This window comes from Balaenoptera borealis (genome assembly GCF_965194805.1).
Source record: "Balaenoptera borealis genome assembly, chromosome: 6".
Taxonomy (NCBI): domain Eukaryota; kingdom Metazoa; phylum Chordata; class Mammalia; order Artiodactyla; family Balaenopteridae; genus Balaenoptera; species Balaenoptera borealis.
In genome coordinates, this window is record NC_138863.1 from 32,251,877 (window position 1) to 32,272,126 (window position 20,250).

Here is a 20,250-nt window from a genome sequence, read left to right on the forward strand (position 1 = left end):
TGCATTGTCATCTACTTGTCTCTTCCGCCTAGGCAGCAGTTCTCAGTCCTTTCAGTCCCAATACCCCTATTTTATAACAAATAATTTATAACACTACTTTTACTATCCCAAATGAAATTCATAGATAATATAACTTACCTACATACCTGTTTTTTGTGTGTTTTTTTAGTGAATTTAATGCCCTAACACCTAGTATGAAGGAGAAATAGCCAAAAATAATTTATATTATAATGTATCTATTTCAGGTTTTAAATTATTGGCCACTTAAAAACTGTATTAAAAGATACAATGAAATAGTCAAATCCTATACCTACTTATAATTAAGAACTTTGGATTTAAGAAAAGTGAGATCAGAAGTCATTTTTACAGGAAAAACAAAGCAGAAATATGGGTGGACCCAGAATTAAAACATGTTATGGCACATAATAGCAGACAAAACGTTCCTGTATATGGTAATTTTAAAAAGGGAAATAACCTTAAATGAAGTAGGGATAATGTGCTGACACAATTTATAGATTGCCAAAGAAAAGAAAATGGTGAAGTACAAATTTCTTGCAAATAAGATGATGCTTATTTATAATTGTAGTGACAAAATTATTCCCTGCCTTGTAGTGTGGGATGAGGTAGTGATAAAATGATTTTTACATTTGACTTTTTACATTACAGATTTCTTATTGTGCTATATTTTAAATAATTCTGAAAGATAGAGTAATTGAAATATTTTAAAATAATCTGTGTTATTGAAACTCAGTGAAATTCCTGCCTTTCATGTCTTTTCATTAATTTAACAGTATCTGGTTCTTAATTCTGTTAAAAGGACTATCAGCTCTCTCCTGTCATTTATTTGCATGTGACAGAGTGCACACTGATACTACCAGTTCTCGTATTGGCAAATCTTACTTCAAGCTGGGTCTCCATTGGTGAAATGATTTTCCAACATAATGAATAATTCTTGGTAAATGTTGAACGGGAATTAAGTGCAGGCTTCCCTCAGTTTGTTTTACATGGTAAATAGCATTCCTGAAAGAGTCACTGAATATCAAAATTATATAGAAATACTTTGTTCTTATGTGTAAAATGGAGTTACTGAGTTCTAAACTCAGATTGTTATCAACAGGAATTCGCATCTATAATAAGGACATTAAAAATTCATGTGTGATGTGGGACTTGTTATTATATGACATTGTTCCGTGCTTGCAGGGCATCTAGCATTTCCGACTTCCCTCCTCATAGATACCAGTAATGCCCCCTTCTCCTCATTGTGACAGCTCAAAATATCCCCAACTTTTTATGAAATGCCTCCTTGAGGGAAGCACCACCCAAGTTGAGAACCACTGAAATCTCCCTTTGCTCTGTCTCTACCCTCCACCCCACCCACAGCTGCCTCCTACTCATCCTCCAGGACTCTAGGCTTTTTCAGAATTACTTTGCTGAGCCCCTAATTTGGGTTTAGACACTGTCTCTACCTCTAACTTGCTCCTATACCACTTAACATACTGTATTATAGTTGCCAGTTATCTCCCTATTAGACTCTAAACTCTGTGAGAGCAGAGAGTGCCTTTGCATCTCCAGTGCCTGGCATGGTTCCAGGTTCAACATTGAATAAATAGTGAATAAATGAAAAAAGGAGGGAAATAGACGAGAGAGAGAAAATGGGCTAATACACCAGTGAAATGGATTAAAAATAGGCTACTGACTTTGTGTTGTTAGTGGTAAATGAAAGAAAATATAAGAAGGCACTATTTAAATGAAGCTATGTGCATTTTTGTTACCAGCAACGTGTACCAAGACTGAGGCTGATTTAACAGTGTGCCCAGAACACTGTGTCTTTTCCCTTTTCTCAGTCCTCCACCTGCACACCACTCTCCTCATCCCTCTCGCATCTTTCTCCAGTAACCAGTTCTGGGCCGCCCGCACCGCCCTCCTGAGCAATTCTAGAGCAATGCGTGACGGGCGCCAGTAGGGGAAGGTAGATAAGGCATTTATTGAAGGGAAGGTGCTAGCTGCTTCTGGTTTCTAGATTTTCGTTTTTTTTCTACTACAAATAGCTGTAGCTTAGAGGGAACGTGGAGCCCTGGCTAGTGGTTGAGCAGTGCACGGCTGAGAGACTGTCCCGAACACAAAGGGCTTTATGATCTTGTTCAGCTACTGCTTGTAGTCTCATTTTTTTAGATGTGGCGTTTTGGGGGGTCACCAACCATAATGATTATCCTCTTTTTATTTTAAGGTATTTAAACCTTTCAGTATTTTAAAATCAGTAACTTCTACTTCTGGGTCTTTAAACAAATACAGTTAGATAATATTGTTTCTTACTGATCAGATATAGATTTTTTTAGTGATTTGAAGTCTTGAGGTGATTTGAGTTTGAAGACTGATTGAGTGAATTTTGTAAGATCTTTTTTTTTAAGTTTAAACTTGAATTTAATGTCTAGAATTATATTTACCAAAGAACAGTTTGTTTCGATGGCCTCAAGCAGACTTTTTTTTTAATTTGAAAAATAATTATCTGAATATAGATATTCTACTCATTTGGGGGATCTTTATCTGAGAAAGTAACTTTTATGAGTAAGATGAATAGGACTAGGTTTTCAAGAAATTATTTTCTATGTGTTCTACATAATTACGTAAGAATACGTTTTTCCCATTATATATGAATAACAAAAAATGAATGGGAATAAGAGCAATGAAAGTTATAGTTGCTCTTTTTAATTTTCCTTCTCAGTTTTCTTCCTGGTCTTAGCTGATTGCTAACCTCAAATTAAATTGAATTTTCAGAAATTTCTGCTTACCTGGCGTTTTTAATAGGTGAGCCAACTAATCTTTACCTTCAGGGTGATTATACCATCTAGGTAAATGAGGACCTAGAGATAATTTTCTCTCTTCTTATTATTGTTTGACCTTTTAGTGCTAATATTGATGAAAATGTCCAGTTTTTGTTTTAAATCTTAGGGGTTTTTTTGTTTGTTTGTTTTGGTTTTTGTTTTTTTCCCCCCCAGCAGTGGGTGAAAGGGGCAGGTATGCCTGTAAGGTTCATCTTGAACTAAAAGCTAAAAAAAAAAAATACAGGCAGTGACATACAATATAGCAAACCCAACTCAACGTAGTGTAGATATGAGCAAAGATTAAGTTAATATTATTTTCTGTAACAGTGTTTTAATTTTGAAGTAGTGTATCTTGTTATCAGTGACAATGGACTTTATGAGAGTAGGTGCTGTTCTAGTATTTCTCTCCAAAAAATTTGTTTCTCAAGAATAACTTGATATGTATTTAGATTTATAAAATATAATATTATAGAATACTTTCTGTAACTCCACTCAGCTGTGCCATGCATTGTTTTAAATGGTGGTTAGTAACTACATAACATTAAAAAATAAATACTAACTTAGAATTATTTAGGGGTAAGCAAGTCTGAATTATACATATATCAAAACAGCTGCAATTTATACTATATGAGTTTAATAAATACAATTGCAAAAGCATAACTTACAATGTGTTACTAAAAAGGTTTTAAGGGGGAAGAGGTCAGTTAGGGACTATGTTATTCACAAATCATTTTTATGAAAATATACTAATTGAATTAATTTAACCAATTTAAGGGGAAACACTTCATAATATTTTGTTTATATCATTCATTTGCTATACAAGTCCTTTACTTGGGCAACACAGTACTAGTAATACTGATATAATGAGTGAATTAATAAAATTTTACTGAAAACAAGTGATACCATTAGGCAAAATATTTATGGACATTTTTCCTCTTGGTGTGGCTATCATTGATTTGGTCAGAAATACTTGGAGAAGTTTTAAAACTGAGGAAGGAATAGGGATAGTCATTCGTCTTTGACACCTGTTTATTTGTGCTGTGTACACAGCACTCACAAGCACAGCCCTAAAAGACAAATTGCTCTGTGATCTTTGCAGGGTGTGATCCATTTTCCCAGAGCTGGGTGGTCAGCCAGGAGTGGGCTAGGGCATGCCTACTGGCAAAGGTGGTGTCTTTCCCTCCCCCTCCTTTTCTTTTTCTTTTTTTTAATTTGGTCATATTTCACTGAGTTTAGGTAAAATATGAAATTAATGGTAGAGAATCATTCTTGCTTTGTCAACGTTATATTTTAATCACATAAAACCTCCACTGACTTCTATTGCCTTTTTTGTTTGTTTGTTTCTCTCTCTTTTTCTGCACAAGCACTCCTATCTGGACAGGGAAACCTCCCTTCTTCTGAGAAACATTGCAGGAAAACCTTCTCATTTGCTGACCAAGGTGATACTACTTCTTCCACCTGCATGTAAATATTTATTGCCTTATAGGTAGAATGTAATTTCTGTTTTTGACTGTGCTCTCAGATTTCTCAGGTTGTGCTTTCTTATTTTTGTACCTTTGCTCTTAATAGAGGTATTTTTTTCTCTTACTGAAGGTAATTATTTACTGATCTTAATAACTATCAGAAAATACTGAGAGTAGAAAATATTTTCAGTAATTTTTCACTAGTTTTTAACTTTCATAAATACCTGACAGCCTGCCCAAGTGTGTTGCACTTTTTCTAGTTTAACATTGTATTTCATTTTGGAGTCTAAAAATCATTGCTTAATTTTAACTTAACTTCTAATGGTCATCCATGCTGTGAGGTACTTTAGCAAACTTTGTTTTTTAATTTTTGTTTATATTATCAATGCCTCATTTAATTAAACATTTATTTATATAAGCAGAATCTTACTTTACATTAGTTTAATCAAATTGGAAGAGAAGGCTGCAATTTAAATTTCTCAGTTCTCTGCCCTCAGAAAGGTTTGAATCAGTCCAGCTGGATGTTCATTGGGCTGGCATTTTACAACAATTTAAAATCACTTAGCCACTGTCATCATTAACTCAGGAAGAACAGAATAGGAAAGCTGAATAGCTTTCTACCTCTTCACAAGTTATGTTTTTATTTTGTTATTTTATTTAAATAATGTTAAATTCAAGCATGTCAGACTTGGTTATAGATAGTTTCTGAAGAATATACAAAGTAATTATGGTTTATGTCTCTAAGTTTTTATTATTGTATCAGAGGTTTTCTTTAAAAAATTATTTCTTCTTAACTTTATAAACTTGTGAAAGAAGATGGTAAAGCTAAAATTAAAATCTCCATGAATAACAGCTCAAAGAGAAGACTCAAGAATCAGCAATAAAACCCTTTCTTTTGCTTGAGTTTCTCTCCTTAAAGGAGATCTAGGAATAGGGTAGAAGCAGCTTAAAGATGAGGGAAATTTAGAAATCTTAAGCACATGGTAGCCGTGTACTTTATAACCATAGCAAAATTCTTCCCTTTTTCTTAGCTCTTCCTTCTCTCTGGAATCCACTCTCATAGCTTCAACTAGGATCTCTGTTATAGATCAGGTCTCTCTTCCTGAGAGGTCACTGTCAGACATTTCCTGGAAGAGGACCAGCACCTCCAGTTCTGCAGGTCTTCAGCTTCCTTAACCACACTCTCCCTGGGGCCTCACCATTTATATCTCTTTTCTTCTTTTGACGCCTCTGTTTCTGTTCACAATGCTGCCACTCTCCCAGTTACCCAGGTTTGAGGCATCTGGTGCCTTTCTTCTTCTCACTTATTATCTCAAAGCTCTAATAAGCTTGTCATAATCTGTAGGATTGGTTGAGTTCACCCATCCATTTCATTCCCATTGCTACCACCCTAAAGCAGCCTCGTATTTTTTATTAGAGCCACGACTCTTGTCTCTATTTTTGCCTGTCCCTCCTCCAGTGCATTTTGTATACTGCTCTCAGATGAAGTGTAACATACTACCATTTCCATTGCCTGTTTATTCAACAAATATTTGTTTAGTCATGTACTGCGTTAGGTGCCGGGATATACAATAATTTTATATAAAGTGGACATCTTCCCTGCCCTCAGCAGCTCACAGTCTGTTTAGGAATATAGATAAAAAATGTTTACAAGCAAGCATGTAAACAAACTCTAAATCATGTTAAGTGCTATGAAGGAAACAAGGTAAGTAATAGAGAATACTGGGGGGAAGGATTAGGGCTACATTTCCTTTAGATGGTAACATCAGCAAAGGCCCTTATAAGGGGTGACATTTAATGTAAAGCTTGAAGGATGAAAAGAAGCCAGCTTGAGGGTGAAGGGAAATGTTCCAAGTAGAGAGGTCCAGGGAGAAAAAAGTTTGGCATGTTTGAGAAGCTGAAGAAACATTATGTTGCTGGAGCCACAGTAGTTAAGTAGTTGAATGAAAAAATGAGTATCTTGATTTAGGTTTGGAGAGGTAGACAGGAATCAGATCATTCAAGGCACACTAAGGAGTTTTTTTTTTTTTTTTTATCCCCTAAATGCAGTGAGAATCTATTGAAGAGAATAACTTCATTCAATAAATATTTACTGAATACCTATTACGTGCCAGACACTGTTTACAACCCTTGAGCTATGGCAGTGAACAGAACAGAGTTCCTATCACAGGGATGGTAGGTGTTTGCAAGTTTGGAACAAATGCAGGCAGTAACTTCTCATCTCCCTTTGCCCAAGAGATGTTGATACTCACTGCAGCGTCAGAGCCATCGCTACTCAGATCCAAGTGGTGGCATTACTGGTGTATGTGGCCAACATCTGACTCTAGCTACCTCTATATACTGCCCTGCTTTTATACAACAAGACATTTGATCAGGAAGGTGACTCAGTAGCATAGAACCTAAACATTTAGGGTGGAGTGGGGGTTGGAGTCAATCAAGGACGAGGGGGCAGAAATTCCTAGATAACCAGAGCCACAGGGACCTCTCGATGTCAGTGCCCTCTACCAGAGCACATGGCTGTTTTGAAGCTGAGTTGAGTTTATACCTCTTTCATACCACCTGTGTGGCAGTCTGGTTCCCCTTACCCAAAAGCATGGTGTCCCAGTTACTGACTCACCTCTGACCTGCACTTTTCCAAACTAGGACTTTGTAACACTCGGTAGTTAGAACACAGTAAAATGAACACAGTAACACTGCTTAGGCCAAGAATGCAAAAAGAATGCTTTGTTTGTTTGTTTCCATCACCAATCCAGTTGTCATTATATCACTGTTAATGAAATAACTACCCCATATACAGTTCTGAGCCAGGAGCCTCTGCAAAAACAATGCCAACCTATTTCTTCTAGGAGCAGCATTAGTGCCAGCACAGGACTATTTTGCCATAAATGGGAGCAGTGGGCAAAAGACACATTGCTGATCTGATGCCCTTAAGTCTCTGGGTACCATTTGAAAGGCTTTCCCTGACCTCCTGAAATAATGCATTTTTTTCACTCTTTACTCCCTTAACCTGCTTTATTTTATTTTTTTTCATAGAACTGACCACTAACTGACTTACCCCGTACCTATTTCTTTCTTGTCTCTCGTGAAATGTAAGCTCCATGAGAGCAGGAACTCTGTATCCCCTGCACTCAAGCCCAAGCCTGCACAGTCTCGACAAACAGCTGTCATGTAAAAGAATGGTCCTCTAGTGACCATCAAGGTTTCAAGGACTGCTGTACTGTTAACCACCCTTTTCTTTGCTTCAGAGAAGTTGTAAAAGTGCTTTTATATTACTGAAAGTCTTTTATTTTTGATAAGCAGTTTTTATTTACTGTTATCCCCAAAGTATATGCTATAATCCTTAAGGACAAAAGGGACTGTGACATGGTAGAAAGAGCAAGTAGTTATTCACTTGGTAACTGCCTGTATGATCTCTGAAAGATAAGTCTTTCTGGGCCTTAATTAGTGCAGTGGACATAATAATAATAACGTTATCCCCTGCATTATTGAGAATTAAATGAGATAACATGCCTTGTAGTGTGTGGCAAGTAGGTATTCAGTTAATATTAGTTCTCTTCTTAGTGAAAGAATCTGTTTCGTGATTTCTTCAGGGGGAAGTAGACTAGTTGTTACTATTATTATTTTGTCTCTAAGCAGTTTTATAGAATAGAACATTTTGTGGGCATTAAACTGTTCATCAATCCAAGTTTTCTTTGAATCATTTTAATTTACACAACTTTATTGTAATCTGTGAAACAAACTTGACCTCAAAGAAACTGCTAACTACTCTTCAGCTCCTTAATTTCAGTCCCATTGGTTCTGAACCCACAAAGCCTTAATAATTTCTTACTTGAAGGAATTCACTAGCCAGTTCTTTGCAACTGTAACTCTTTCTCTAAGTATTCTAATTTTTACGCTGAAGAGAATGCTGTAACACTTTGTAACCACGGCATTGGCTTTCATTTAATCATAAGATCTTAACGGAGTTTTTGTCCTTTATGTAAATTTGAGGAGGCTTGGCATTTGATGGTTATTGATAGCCACACAGGAGTTTTTCAGGTGGAAAAATAGGTTGTCTCTTGCCCTTTTAAGGGTAGAGGTAGGAGAGAAAGTTAAGTTGTTATATGTGTGAGGTATCTTTTACTTATGTTTAGGATGGTTGTGAGACAAACAGTGTGAACAAAGGAATAGCCCAAAGATAAGGGGCAGAAAACTTAAGACCTGAGTTTGTCAACTTTAACAAACAGAAGAGAACATGGGATGAATAAAGCTTTGTTCTTTGTATTAAACTTGGCCTGCAGACGTTGAACAGAGATTTGCATTGCCTAAATAAGTAAACTATTAGATGTCTTCTAAGTATATAATCTAAACACATCAGCAAAGATTTATTGACCTTTCCTGTATTGCACAGCACTCTGAGCTTAAAACAATTTCTTCCTTTCTATGGTTGTTATGGTTAAAAGATATAATTCTAGCTTAAATATAGTAGATACAAGCCAACTTTCTGAGGAAGAGCTTATTACCCGTGGGAAGTATAAAACTATGAATCTTGCAATTTGATACAAATATTTTTATTTCCAGTTTTGCTCCAGTGACATTCAAACTCTAATAGTTAGAGGTATTTTGATCAATTGTTTCTTCAAAAAGCTTCTAGCAGGGATTGATTATCCTTGCTAATAAACTGGAGAAGAATAAACTAAAATTTGCCGAGGTTGAAATTAAGCGCACAGTTCTTAAATTCAAATTTGACCAATTTATGTATTTATTAAGAGTAGTATTTTGAGCAAATGGAAGAATAGCTGAGTTTGGATGTTAAAATAGGCCCACCTGGCTGCTCTACATAAAAATGGTTTTTATTGATGGCTAGGAAATCTAATTGGTTTAATGTATGTTAATTGGTTGTTTCTCTTGTTTCTTTAATCCTTTCTTCCTATGTGTCAACTTTTTAGCCTGTGGAGCAGAAACTGATCTGGGAGTTTAAATTAATCTTACAAGTGAATGACTTTTTATGTCAGTGCTTCGAAAGATAGCAATGGTTGTATTCTATTGTATTTGGTAAATAATATCATAATAAAATGGGAGTATGAAAATACTGTTTTGGTATTTATAACCAATATCAGAATGCTGTATTTAAATTTTTATATTCCATTTTTGAATAGACTATTTTTTAAGAGCAGTGTTAGGTTCACAATAAAATTGAGAAGGAGGTACAGAGGTTTCCAATATACCGCTTGCCCTCACACGTACATAGCTTCCCCCATATCAACATCCCCCACCAGAGTGGCACGTTTGTTATAATCGATGAACAAGTGTTGACCATTATTATCACCCAGAGTCCATAGTTTACATTAGGGTTCACTCTTGATGTTGTACATTCTATGGCTTTGGACCAATGGGTAATGATGTGTAGCTATCATTATAGTATCATACAGAGTAGTTTCACTCCCACAAAAATCCTCTGTACTCCACCTGTTCATCCCTCCCTCTCCCTAACCTGTGACAACCATTAATCTTTTTACTGTCTCCATGGTTTTACTTTTTCAGAATGTCATATAGTTGGAATCATACAATATGTAGCCTTTTCAGGTTGGCTTCTTTCACTTAGTCATATGCATTTAAGGTTCCTCCATGTCTTTTCATGGCTTGATAGCTCATTTTTTTTTTTAGCACTGAATAATATTCCATGGTCTGGATGTAGTACAGTTTATCCATTTGTCTACTGAAGGATATCTTGGTTGCTTCCAAGTTTTGGCAGTTGTAGAGAAAGCTGCTATAAGCATCTGTGTGCAGGTTTTTGGGTGGAGGTAAGTTTTCAGCTCATTTCGGTAGATATTAAGGAGCTTGATTACTGGATCATATTGTAAGAGCATGTTTAGTTCTGTAAGAAACCACCGGACTGTCTCCTAAAGTGGCCGCACCCTTTTGCATCCCCACCAGCGATGACTGAGAGTTCCTGTTGCTCCACAGCCTCGCCAGCATTTGACGTTTTCAGTGTTTTGGATTTTGGCCATTCTAATATGTGTGTAGTGGTATATCGTTGTTTAAATTAAAACAACGATAGCAATTCTCTAGTGACATATGACATGAGCATCTTTTCACAGGCTATTTGCCATCTGTGTAAGCTTTGGTGAGTTCTGTTCAGGTTTTTGGCCCAGTTTTTAAATTGGGTTGTTCATTTTCTTGTTGAGCTTTAAAAGCTCTTTGTATATTTTGGATAATAGTCCTTTATCAGATGTGATAATATTCTGATAAATATTTTACAAATATTTTCTCCTAGTCTATGGCTTGTCCTCTCATTCTCTTGAATATTCTCTTTTTCTTAAAAATTTTTTTTGGCTTTGAGGAAATCTTCTAAACATTTTTTAACTTCTGCAGATTAATTATAATATCATAAAAGAATTTGGCCTTTTAGAAGCTCATGTTTATGTTCCAGATACACAAAGCATTGATACTATCAGTTTTTCCTCTTCAGACTTAGAGATTTAAATTTGCTTTTCAGAAATATGAAGTGAAATTCGAAATTATGCCTTGGTAAATTTTTCTTCTTTATAGCAGCCATTTATACCAATATAAGGATGTGGCAAATGAGCCATGAAGAACATACAATTATTATCCCATTGAGAAAACACTCATAAAACTTCTGCTTCCCTCTTTCTCTTCCAAAATATGATGAAATAACTGATTTCATAAAAACCGCTGGAAAATGCTAGTACTTAAAATTCCTGTATAGAATAGTGTGCTCTACTCATCAGAAACACATAGGGTTTGGTAATTTAATAATGATTTTGTTTCTCTAAGACACAGAATTCTAGAAACTGAGAGTTTTAATGACAATAGTCTAGTTTTCTCATTTTATAGCCTGCTTTAAAAAGAAAAAAATGTATCTTATGTTAAAATATACAGTCAACATATTTTCTAATTCTGTAATTTGTTTATTTGCATAAAGGCGGAGGTAGGATGATTTAATCAAAGGAGTATATCTAAGAATCAAGTCTTATCTTACTCCTCTCCATTGTTAAAATGCAATTCTTCATTCTGTGTCTAATTGGGTTTACAGATAGTATTTCCAGACCTTAGTTATTATGTTAATTCACTGGCTGCTTTCATTGAAATGGATCAGATTTCTGGCAAACAGACCCACTGTCCTTCCTAACCACTGTTTTCTTCTCTGTTCCACAGAGTAGTAAATACTAAGCTTGAAATGAGGGGAGTCAGCCTAGAGTGTGAAATGGAAAGAGAAGCAGTTAAAAAATAAGAAAGCCAACAGAATTTAGGAGAACAGGGAATAATCTGTTAAATGAATTGAGTTTTTGTTTTTTTGCCCTAGAAACTTTAGCTTTTTAACGAAGAATAACACATGGATTGTGGTTTTTAATCACAATCCAGAGCAGATAAAGTTCGGCTGATGTAAATAGGTTTCTCTCTCTTTTTTTTTTTTTTTTTAAAGTCATATTAAGTAAAGAAATATATAATATGGCATTTAATGTTTTTCTTAGGTATTTTAGATATTTGCTAGAGCAACCAAAAGCTTAGAATTAAAAAGGAATCCTTTATTATAAGCAAAGGTTTACTTACATGAGTCTTTTTCAATTGGAGATTAATGCTACAGTGTACTATGGCCTATTGCTGGAAAGTACAAGTAAGTACCAGTATTACAGTACTATGTGTTGTTCTAGGAGAAAATAGGCAAATGTTTTAAGTATAGTTTTATTTTATTACTACTTGTAATCTAAATTTTATAAAGTAGAAATTACTGTAAGTTAAATATTTGGAAAATTATATTTAGTATTTTAAGAACTTTTATCCATGAATTAATAAAAACAAAATTGCATTTAGAGACATGAGACATTGATTATATTGTGTGATTGTTCCAAAGCAGAGTAAAACCTAAGAATTTAATGCAGACTCCTCTATTTGTATTTGTATATTAATATGAACATACCTACATTTTTTATCAAGTATTTTTATATGGCTGCAAAGAGATAAATTGATACTGGTTTTTTTGCTATTTTTATGATGATGATATGTTTTCAGTGTAACAGGACAGAACATTACTATGCAAAAGATTGCCTGTACTTTGGAGGGGGTATAAATTCAGAGTCACTGGCAGACCCACAGATACCCTCATGTTTTCCCTATCCTGAAACCTGAAATTTATCTGCTTCAGATTGACAGTCGAGAATTAAACTGTTGGATTAAATTAAAATTAAATTAATTTACTACATCACTAGAATATGAAAATCTAGTCTTATTATAAGAGATCTTCAAGTCTGCATCTTAAAAAATGTTCCGTTATAATATGTCTGCTCTCACTTTGTGAACACGGTTATTTTTAAAATGTTCTCTATATAAGTGTGTGAAGTTATATTCTTACTGAAATTCAATTTTAGCAGCATCCTTAAGTATAAAACGACTTCTCAAAAAATTCTCATTATTTTAGCATTAGTTTATCTGAAGTGCTTTGTGTTCACAGGAAGAACAGGCAGCAAAATTGAAAGCTGAGAAGATCAGAGTTGCCCTAGAGAAAATTAAAGAGGCACAAGTGAAAAAGGTGATATTTGGGCTTTTTCTTGGTTTGGGATTTGTATCTGTTTTACGGATTTATGAAGAATTGCCTTGTTTACGTAACGTAGCTCTAAGATATAGCAAGCTATAGAGGGGTATTTCTTTCTAATACATTTTTCACATGTATTGTTTTGTGGATAAAATGCATTATAAAAGAAATACCTTTCTGGTTTTAAATTCTAAAAGGGTAAAACAAAATAGTCTTATTATTATAATCTTACCTGTTATTTTAATTTTTAAAAATGCATTAAATTTGTTTAGTTAGGTTATCTAATACCTAATTTTAGAGTATTTTTCTTGCATAATAAAGTCATTATTTGTGTTTTAATTTATATTTTAGCTAAGGACATTACTCAGAACATTACTCAATATTGGAAGAAATTTCTAGAATGCCTGTTTTTTGGTTTGTATTTAATTTCCTTTTTTCCTGTTATAGCTGGTGATTAGAGTCCACATGTCTGACGATAGTTCTAAAACAATGATGGTGGATGAGAGGCAGACGGTGAGACAAGTGCTGGATAACCTGATGGACAAATCTCACTGCGGTTATAGTTTAGACTGGTCTCTGGTGGAAACCATCTCTGAGTTACAAATGGGTTAGTAGTATCATTGCTATATAATTACTTTTTAATTTCTATGTAATTTCAACAGTTTTCCTGTTGATAAAAGCAACTTGAGGCGTCTTTATACTGTATTTTTTTTCTATAATATAACCCTGGACTTTTTACATTGTTTTTATTTCCCCCCAAGTATTTTGACATTTCTTTGAGTACAGTATCATTTCCAGTTCACTTCAGATTTTTTTATGGCCAGAACAAAGTTGTTCTCTTTTTTTAAGGGAACAAAATATTTTTTTCCCTTCAAATAAGAACCGAATATATTGAACACATTTACTAAAGACCGTTACATTTATTCACGTTTGTACTGAAGTCTTTATACCAACATTTGACTTTCAGGGGAAACATAAAGCACATCTTATTTTTAGCTAGATGTACTAAGTCTTAGTTTCCTATGTTTTGTAGTTTGGTATGGTGTTTTCTAACTTTAAAAATCCCTCATTTTTTATATCATCTTTGACTCTTTTAAAAAGTGTTCCTTTTGTAATACTGTGTGATTACAGAAACCTCGCAATAATTATTTTATTAGGCTTTAGTCAATCAGTAATCAATTTCAACTTGCTATTTTGTTTAAAAAATGTATTTGCATTGCTCTTACTACCTATGATATCTTTAAATATTTCACAGCAGTTTCCAGAGAAATAAAAATTTAATTATTAACACTTTTCTCTCAGAACGCACATACACAACCCCCAAAACCAACCCATAAGTTAGAAGTTTATTAATATGTATAAACATGTATTCTAATAATACTTCCCTGTAACTATTCTTAGAGAATTAGAAAGGTTTGAGTTCATAGATGTAGTGTCACCATACACAGAAAATGTTTGGATGATAGTTTTTAGAATGTTTCCATGGCCATAGTTAAAGATCCATAACTATCATTTAATCATATTTGGCACAGTGATTCAAATATAATATGTAGTCATTCAGTACTTGGTGAATGAATAAAAGAAAAGAAAACAAGGGACTACTAAGAGCCCAAAATAAGATGGTGGAAACAAACTATTACAAATGTAAATCATTCAATTAAACAACAGAGATTATTAGAAAGGATGAATGAACAAAATGCAACTGTTTGCTGTTTACAAAAGACCTTTTACCTAAAGACACAGAAAGATTCAAAGTAAAAGGAATGTGGAAAGACACTAACCAAAAGAAAGATAATATTAACTATGTTATTATCAGGCAAAATAAACTTTAAGCAAAGTGCATTACTAGAGATAAAGAGAACCATATATCTTCATCAGGAAGATATAATCATTCTAAATTTTATCTAATAATAGCATTAAAATGTATAAAGCAAAAGTTGACAGAACTACCAGGAGAAATTCACAAGTCTACCTTCATAGTAGAAACTTTTCACCTAAGAATCTTTTCAGTGATCAGTATAATCAAGCAGACAAAAATGAATATAGATATATTTAGAACACTAATAACAGGAAAATATACATTCTTTACAGGCAGAAATGGAGTATTTCCAAAAATTGATTCCGGTATGAGGTTATAAGCAGCTCTCAAGAAATTTCAAAAAATCATTATCTCTAGAATATGTTCTTTGAACATAGGTTCAATATATAGGACAAGTTCTTTGATTCCTAATTTGGAAATTAGAAAATACATCTCTGTTTAAATTTAAACAAAACTCATAGATGAAAGAAGAACTCATGGAAATTTTTTGAATGACAAGAAATGAATGCTGTTAGAAGCACTTAATACCAGAATTTATGAAATGCAACTAACATGTTGGGGTTTTTTTAAGGGTGGGATGGGCAAAGGCTGAAGAAGACCTAGATTCTAGTCCTGATCCTTCCATGTAGCAGCTGTGTGACCTTGCTGAAGTCACTTAACACCACGAGGGCATGTTTCCTTATTTGAAAATAGAGGGAAGACTAGATAATCTTTCAGGGGTGTCAGTTAAGGGTTTTGCTGTGAATTACTTCGCAAGGTTTCTTGTCTTTTATGCAGTTCTGATGAATAGTAACAAAATGCTGATATTTTATTTTGGGACAGAGAGAATCTTTGAAGACCATGAAAACTTGGTTGAAAATCTTCTTAATTGGACAAGAGATAGCCAAAACAAGCTTATATTTATGGAGCGTATAGAAAAATATGCACTTTTCAAAAACCCACAGGTGAGACTATAGCTTACAGAGGTCAGGATTCTTAAATGTTCATATTATATAATTCTCTGACTGCTAAGTTAATAGAGTTAAAAGATTGGTAACCACCCAGTTGGAGCATTGTGGATGCAAAACCCCATGGGAGCATTCACTACTGCCAAGGTGGCAAGTCTGCTGGGGCCCAGGTGTCAGGCCTCAAAGAAGTTGCCAGTTTTGCAGAGCCAGATGGGATGAGCCTTTGGGGAAGCAGGATTACCTCCAGGGCGTTACCAGGTTTCTGTTCTCTCTAATTCAGAGCCGTTTTGAACCCAGCTGTTTATTTGGTGAGTTCCTTATCCCTCAAAGGAAAGTACTTGCATATTTAAGTTTCTCTACTTTTGTCATTTATCCAGTTGACACTTTGATTTATTTTAAATTATTTTTTTGAAAACCCAGTAACCTTGATTATAAATGGTTCCACATTCTAATATATGTTACCTTTATCTATTTAGTATCTTTGCTTGTTCCAAAATAATACTTGAGTTAATCCTTCCTAATACCCAAATATTTTATAAAAATCAATAGGTGAGAGAAAACAACCCCACTATAAAAAGTAGTAATGAGAAAAACAGTAGCAGTGTTAAAGTTATTGAATAGTTATCCTTCAGGCAGCTTAATCATGACACATCTTTACTGGGTATTTTTAGTAAAGAATACACATTTGGGAATACCAACAGATCTTTTTATGGATGACTGAAAAAATGTTTCATAAGGCTAATAATTAGAATTCAGATTTTAGTTGAGTCAAGCAAATGAGATCACGGCAGTCTCAGAGAATTTGGGATTTAGATTAAATTTTCTCCATCTGGATCAGTTAAACTCAGCATATTTTAAGGTAATTTGCCTTACTTGTTGTACTTAATAATTTGTAAACCTTTAAGGTCCTGTAAGTGTAGCTTTCACTAGATACACAAAAACATATTTGCTAGCTGTTGCATGTAATATCACCTCAGGATTTGGGGGAGGGCAGTTTATGGAATAATTCAAGATACATGGATAAGGTAGGGAGGAGGCCGGTGTTAAGCATTTCCGTGAAGGTCCCACGACCCAGGTTGCTTTTCAAAGGGGTGTTCCCCTCACTCTGTGTCTCTAGAAGAAATCATATACATACCTGTGCCAAGGGAATAGTAGAGTGGGTTTATCCTTTAATTTTCATCTATTCATTTTTCCAGAATTATCTTCTGGGAAAAAAGGAAACAGCTGAGATGGCAGATAGAAACAAAGAAGTGCTGTTGGAGGTATGACTTCCTTCCCTCCTTCCCCTTTTCCTGCACATTATAATATTCAAATATTAAGCACCTTTTTTGAAGTCCAGAATGTCAGTGCTCTATATTTAACATTACAATCATAAATAGGGAAGCCTATTTTCTTCCATAGCCTGTTGGAGAGAGTTCAGCTGTGTGAACATTAGAACACCGAAGAACCTTGTAAAACTTATTATTTTGCCAAGCAGTATATACTAGTGGGCTAAAAGGAGTTATGAGCTTTTAGTAGCTGATAAGTGGGAGAAAAGGCTGGTCAATGAAGGATGTGATTGTACTGTTTTATCTGCTTACCCAGAGAGAAATTTGAGTATAGTTAGCTATTTACAAAATATTTCAAACCTTGGCCTGAAATAACTCAAATAATTTTAAAAATCATAATGATTCTTTTTAAAAAATATATACATCTCTTTATTTTGAAGAGTAATAAAACAAATTCAAACATAATTGAATTTTTGGCTTTTGCTGATTTTAGAGAACTAAGGTCAAAGACATTAGTATGTTTGAAAATCTGAATAAACTCTTATTTAGCAACAAGGCTATTAGGAAGATGAAGATCAGCACTAAGCTTTTCATAGGGATGCTAGCTATAATTAAGAAAAATACTCTTCATAATTCCTAATTTTTTTTTTTGTTTTGGGGAGAGAGAAATTAATTCACCTTCATGTGTTCAAGTTTAGTGAGGCTTTCTACTTTTCCTTTACTAAATACATGATTGATTTTTTAAATTAAATTTTTATCTAAGTATAGACATTAGAATCCAGAATTTTGAGTTTTTTTATATTCCTTTCAACCTAGTATTAAATATTCTTTGTTTTAGAATCATATACATTGACAGTTTTTAAATTGTGAAAGTAATCATTCATTTAGCATGTTGCTTTCTTTTAAAATATATTCCTATTTAACGTACAGCTAATCTAAATGTGTTGTTAATTTGGAGAAAAATAAAGTCTAATGTTTATGTTAGCTCTGACACTTTGATTAAATTTAGTGTAACTATGCTGTTTACAAATGCATTTAAGTACTTTTATATGCAACTCAGTTGACATTTCACCTTAGTTTCCTCAAAACAATGTTAGGTAAAAGTTCTTAGGGATTGCCATAGTCGTTCCAGAGTAAAGCCATGTAATGTTTAGAATAGAAAGTTCTAATTGAGGTAAAATTAGCAGCATGGTTTTTATACAGAGGCATTTTGGTTTAATCACAGTGTCATGCATTTCACAGGGGTAAACACAACTTTGTTCTGAGAATTCAAGGATCATGTCTTTCCAAATCATCTTCTTATTTTAGGAGTGTTTTTGTGGAAGTTCTGTAACTGTACCAGAAATTGAGGGAGTCCTTTGGTTGAAAGATGATGGCAAGAAGTCCTGGAAAAAGCGTTATTTTCTCTTGCGAGCATCTGGTATCTACTATGTCCCTAAAGGAAAAGCAAAGGTGCGTCCCTTCTACTGACTTTTAGCTTCCTTATTACGCTAATTGATTTTAATTTGTAGTGAGCATGCTAATAAGGTGATCCAGGCTCTGATTTGTTTCAGCTCCTGTAGGACACACAGAACATTGCTTTGTTTATTGATCTATTATAAGAAAGAAGAAACCTGAAAATGTTCACTCTCTGCTCATTAGTTGGGCCCATCTCGATTCTCCTGGCAAATTTGAAATCATGGTTTTATTTCTTATTTTTGGAGCTTCTGCCAGAGTCATTTTTGCTTGTTATTGTTTGGGGAGAATACCTTTCTAGGATTACAGGCGTTTCAGCCTTGCTTAAGTAATGTGCTTCTGCTAAGGGCCCCCATGGTAGCTGTCACTTCTGTGCTTACTGGGGGCCCAGCACTGCAGAAGCTCTTTACAGGGTCATCTCATCCAGTGTTTACCACCATCCTGAGAGGTACATGTTGTCGCCCCTGTTTAACTGGCGAGGAACCCTGACTTGAGAATTGCTGTACTTGAGGTATGCACTACAGGCACTGAGCTACATGATATCTCTTGTTCTTTCCAGAGAGCTCTATCATACTATATTGTATTTAATATAAATACTATACTATATTTAAAGTCTCTTTAAAGTACCATCCTTTCCAAGCAAGTCAGTGTTCCTTATGAATGGCAAGACAGTAAGTGAAACGGACTGCCTTTTTGTTGCATCATGGATTTAAAGAAGAAGCATCTGCAGAGAATCTCACTGTCTTGTCTTCTGCAAAATAGCAATAATTTCTACTTGGCAAAGTTTGATTCTCAGTTAGAAGCTGTTACTAGTGATATCTGCTTGTTTACACATTACTGTTAATTCAGTCTTTCGGGTGTTTTTTTCGCAGGTGTCTCGGGATCTGGTGTGCTTTCTCCAGCTGGATCACGTCAATGTTTACTATGGACAGGATTATCGGAATAAATACAAAGCACCTACAGACTACTGTCTGGTGCTCAAGGTAAACATATATCTCTTTTTAGGAATTTTAATTGATGTTAGACATAGAGGGGGTTATTGGACATCTTAAAATAGTTTGGATCTCCATCAAGTGTCCTATTTTTGCTTTTTTCTGTATAGGTTTTTAAAGGAATGATGAAGGGAATTCCCTGGTGGTCCAGTGGTTAGGACTCGGCGCTTTCAGCTCCCAGAGCCTGGGTTCAATCCTTAGACGGGGAACTAAGATCCCACAAGCTGTGCAGCGTGGCCAATAAATAAATGAAGGAAGGAAGGAAGGAAGGAAAGCCTGTGCTTATCCCACAGCTGACCCTAGTTAGAGTGATGATACTAGGAAATGGATACTGAATTGGAAGCTTTGAGTCATAATATATAAAATGGATTAGATTATAAATTTGAGACTCTCATTTAATAGCTGGCTTAGTTTAGGAAAACTTAGATCAGAGCCAAATGTGGGGGGGAAGGGTTCTTTTCCTGTCCTAACTCGGCAGAACCAACAGAGCCCGAGTTCAAAGTAGACTGGTTCTCATCTGGTCCAGAAATAATTCTCGTCTCCCTTTTCTCCTGAACCATGGCTCTGATAGCCCACGCATGTATTATGATCCATCTAAGCTGTTTTTAGTGATTTTTTTTCCCCTATATCCAAACTTTTGAGTTTCTCATACTCATCATATCTGTACTTTTGAGAACTGACATTTTTAGTGATCTATTGGAACATTAGGAAAAGGTAACATTAAAAAGTTCAGGATAATTATGGAGATGATTACGTTTTTCTCATTGGTCCATCTCAGTAGCCCCGTGGTAACTACTTAGGTCTACATGTTTATATCATCATTTGATTTTGCTTTTGTCTGAGAATTGTCAGTTAGGTTTGAAGAGGTGGTATTTGTTTAGGGTTTTGGGGTAGAGTTTTGATTGCTTTGATAAAGTTAGGTGTATTATAATGGTAGCCCTTTATGAAGTG

The 20,250-nt window shown here is 34.7% G+C and overlaps 1 protein-coding gene across 11 annotated transcripts in view; it reads left to right on the top strand.

Moving 5' to 3' along the window:
* Window positions 1-20,250, top strand: part of RAPH1 (Ras association (RalGDS/AF-6) and pleckstrin homology domains 1) — a 169,997-nt gene that overhangs the window by 49,793 nt on the left and 99,954 nt on the right. For 9 of the 11 annotated variants that reach the window (XR_014246051.1, XR_014246052.1, XM_082397034.1 and 6 more), the window contains 7 exons: window positions 4,187-4,261; window positions 12,738-12,815; window positions 13,266-13,425; window positions 15,460-15,581; window positions 16,781-16,846; window positions 18,161-18,304; window positions 19,180-19,290. Coding sequence is in view for 9 of the 11 variants with exons in the window: in XM_082397034.1 (XP_082253160.1) it covers window positions 4,187-4,261; window positions 12,738-12,815; window positions 13,266-13,425; window positions 15,460-15,581; window positions 16,781-16,846; window positions 18,161-18,304; window positions 19,180-19,290 (756 nt within the window). In the remaining 2 variants the exon portion in view is untranslated. The remainder of the gene's footprint in view (window positions 1-4,186; window positions 4,262-12,737; window positions 12,816-13,265; window positions 13,426-15,459; window positions 15,582-16,780; window positions 16,847-18,160; window positions 18,305-19,179; window positions 19,291-20,250) is intronic. The other 2 variants (XM_082397035.1, XM_082397037.1) reach the window with 1 other exon arrangement.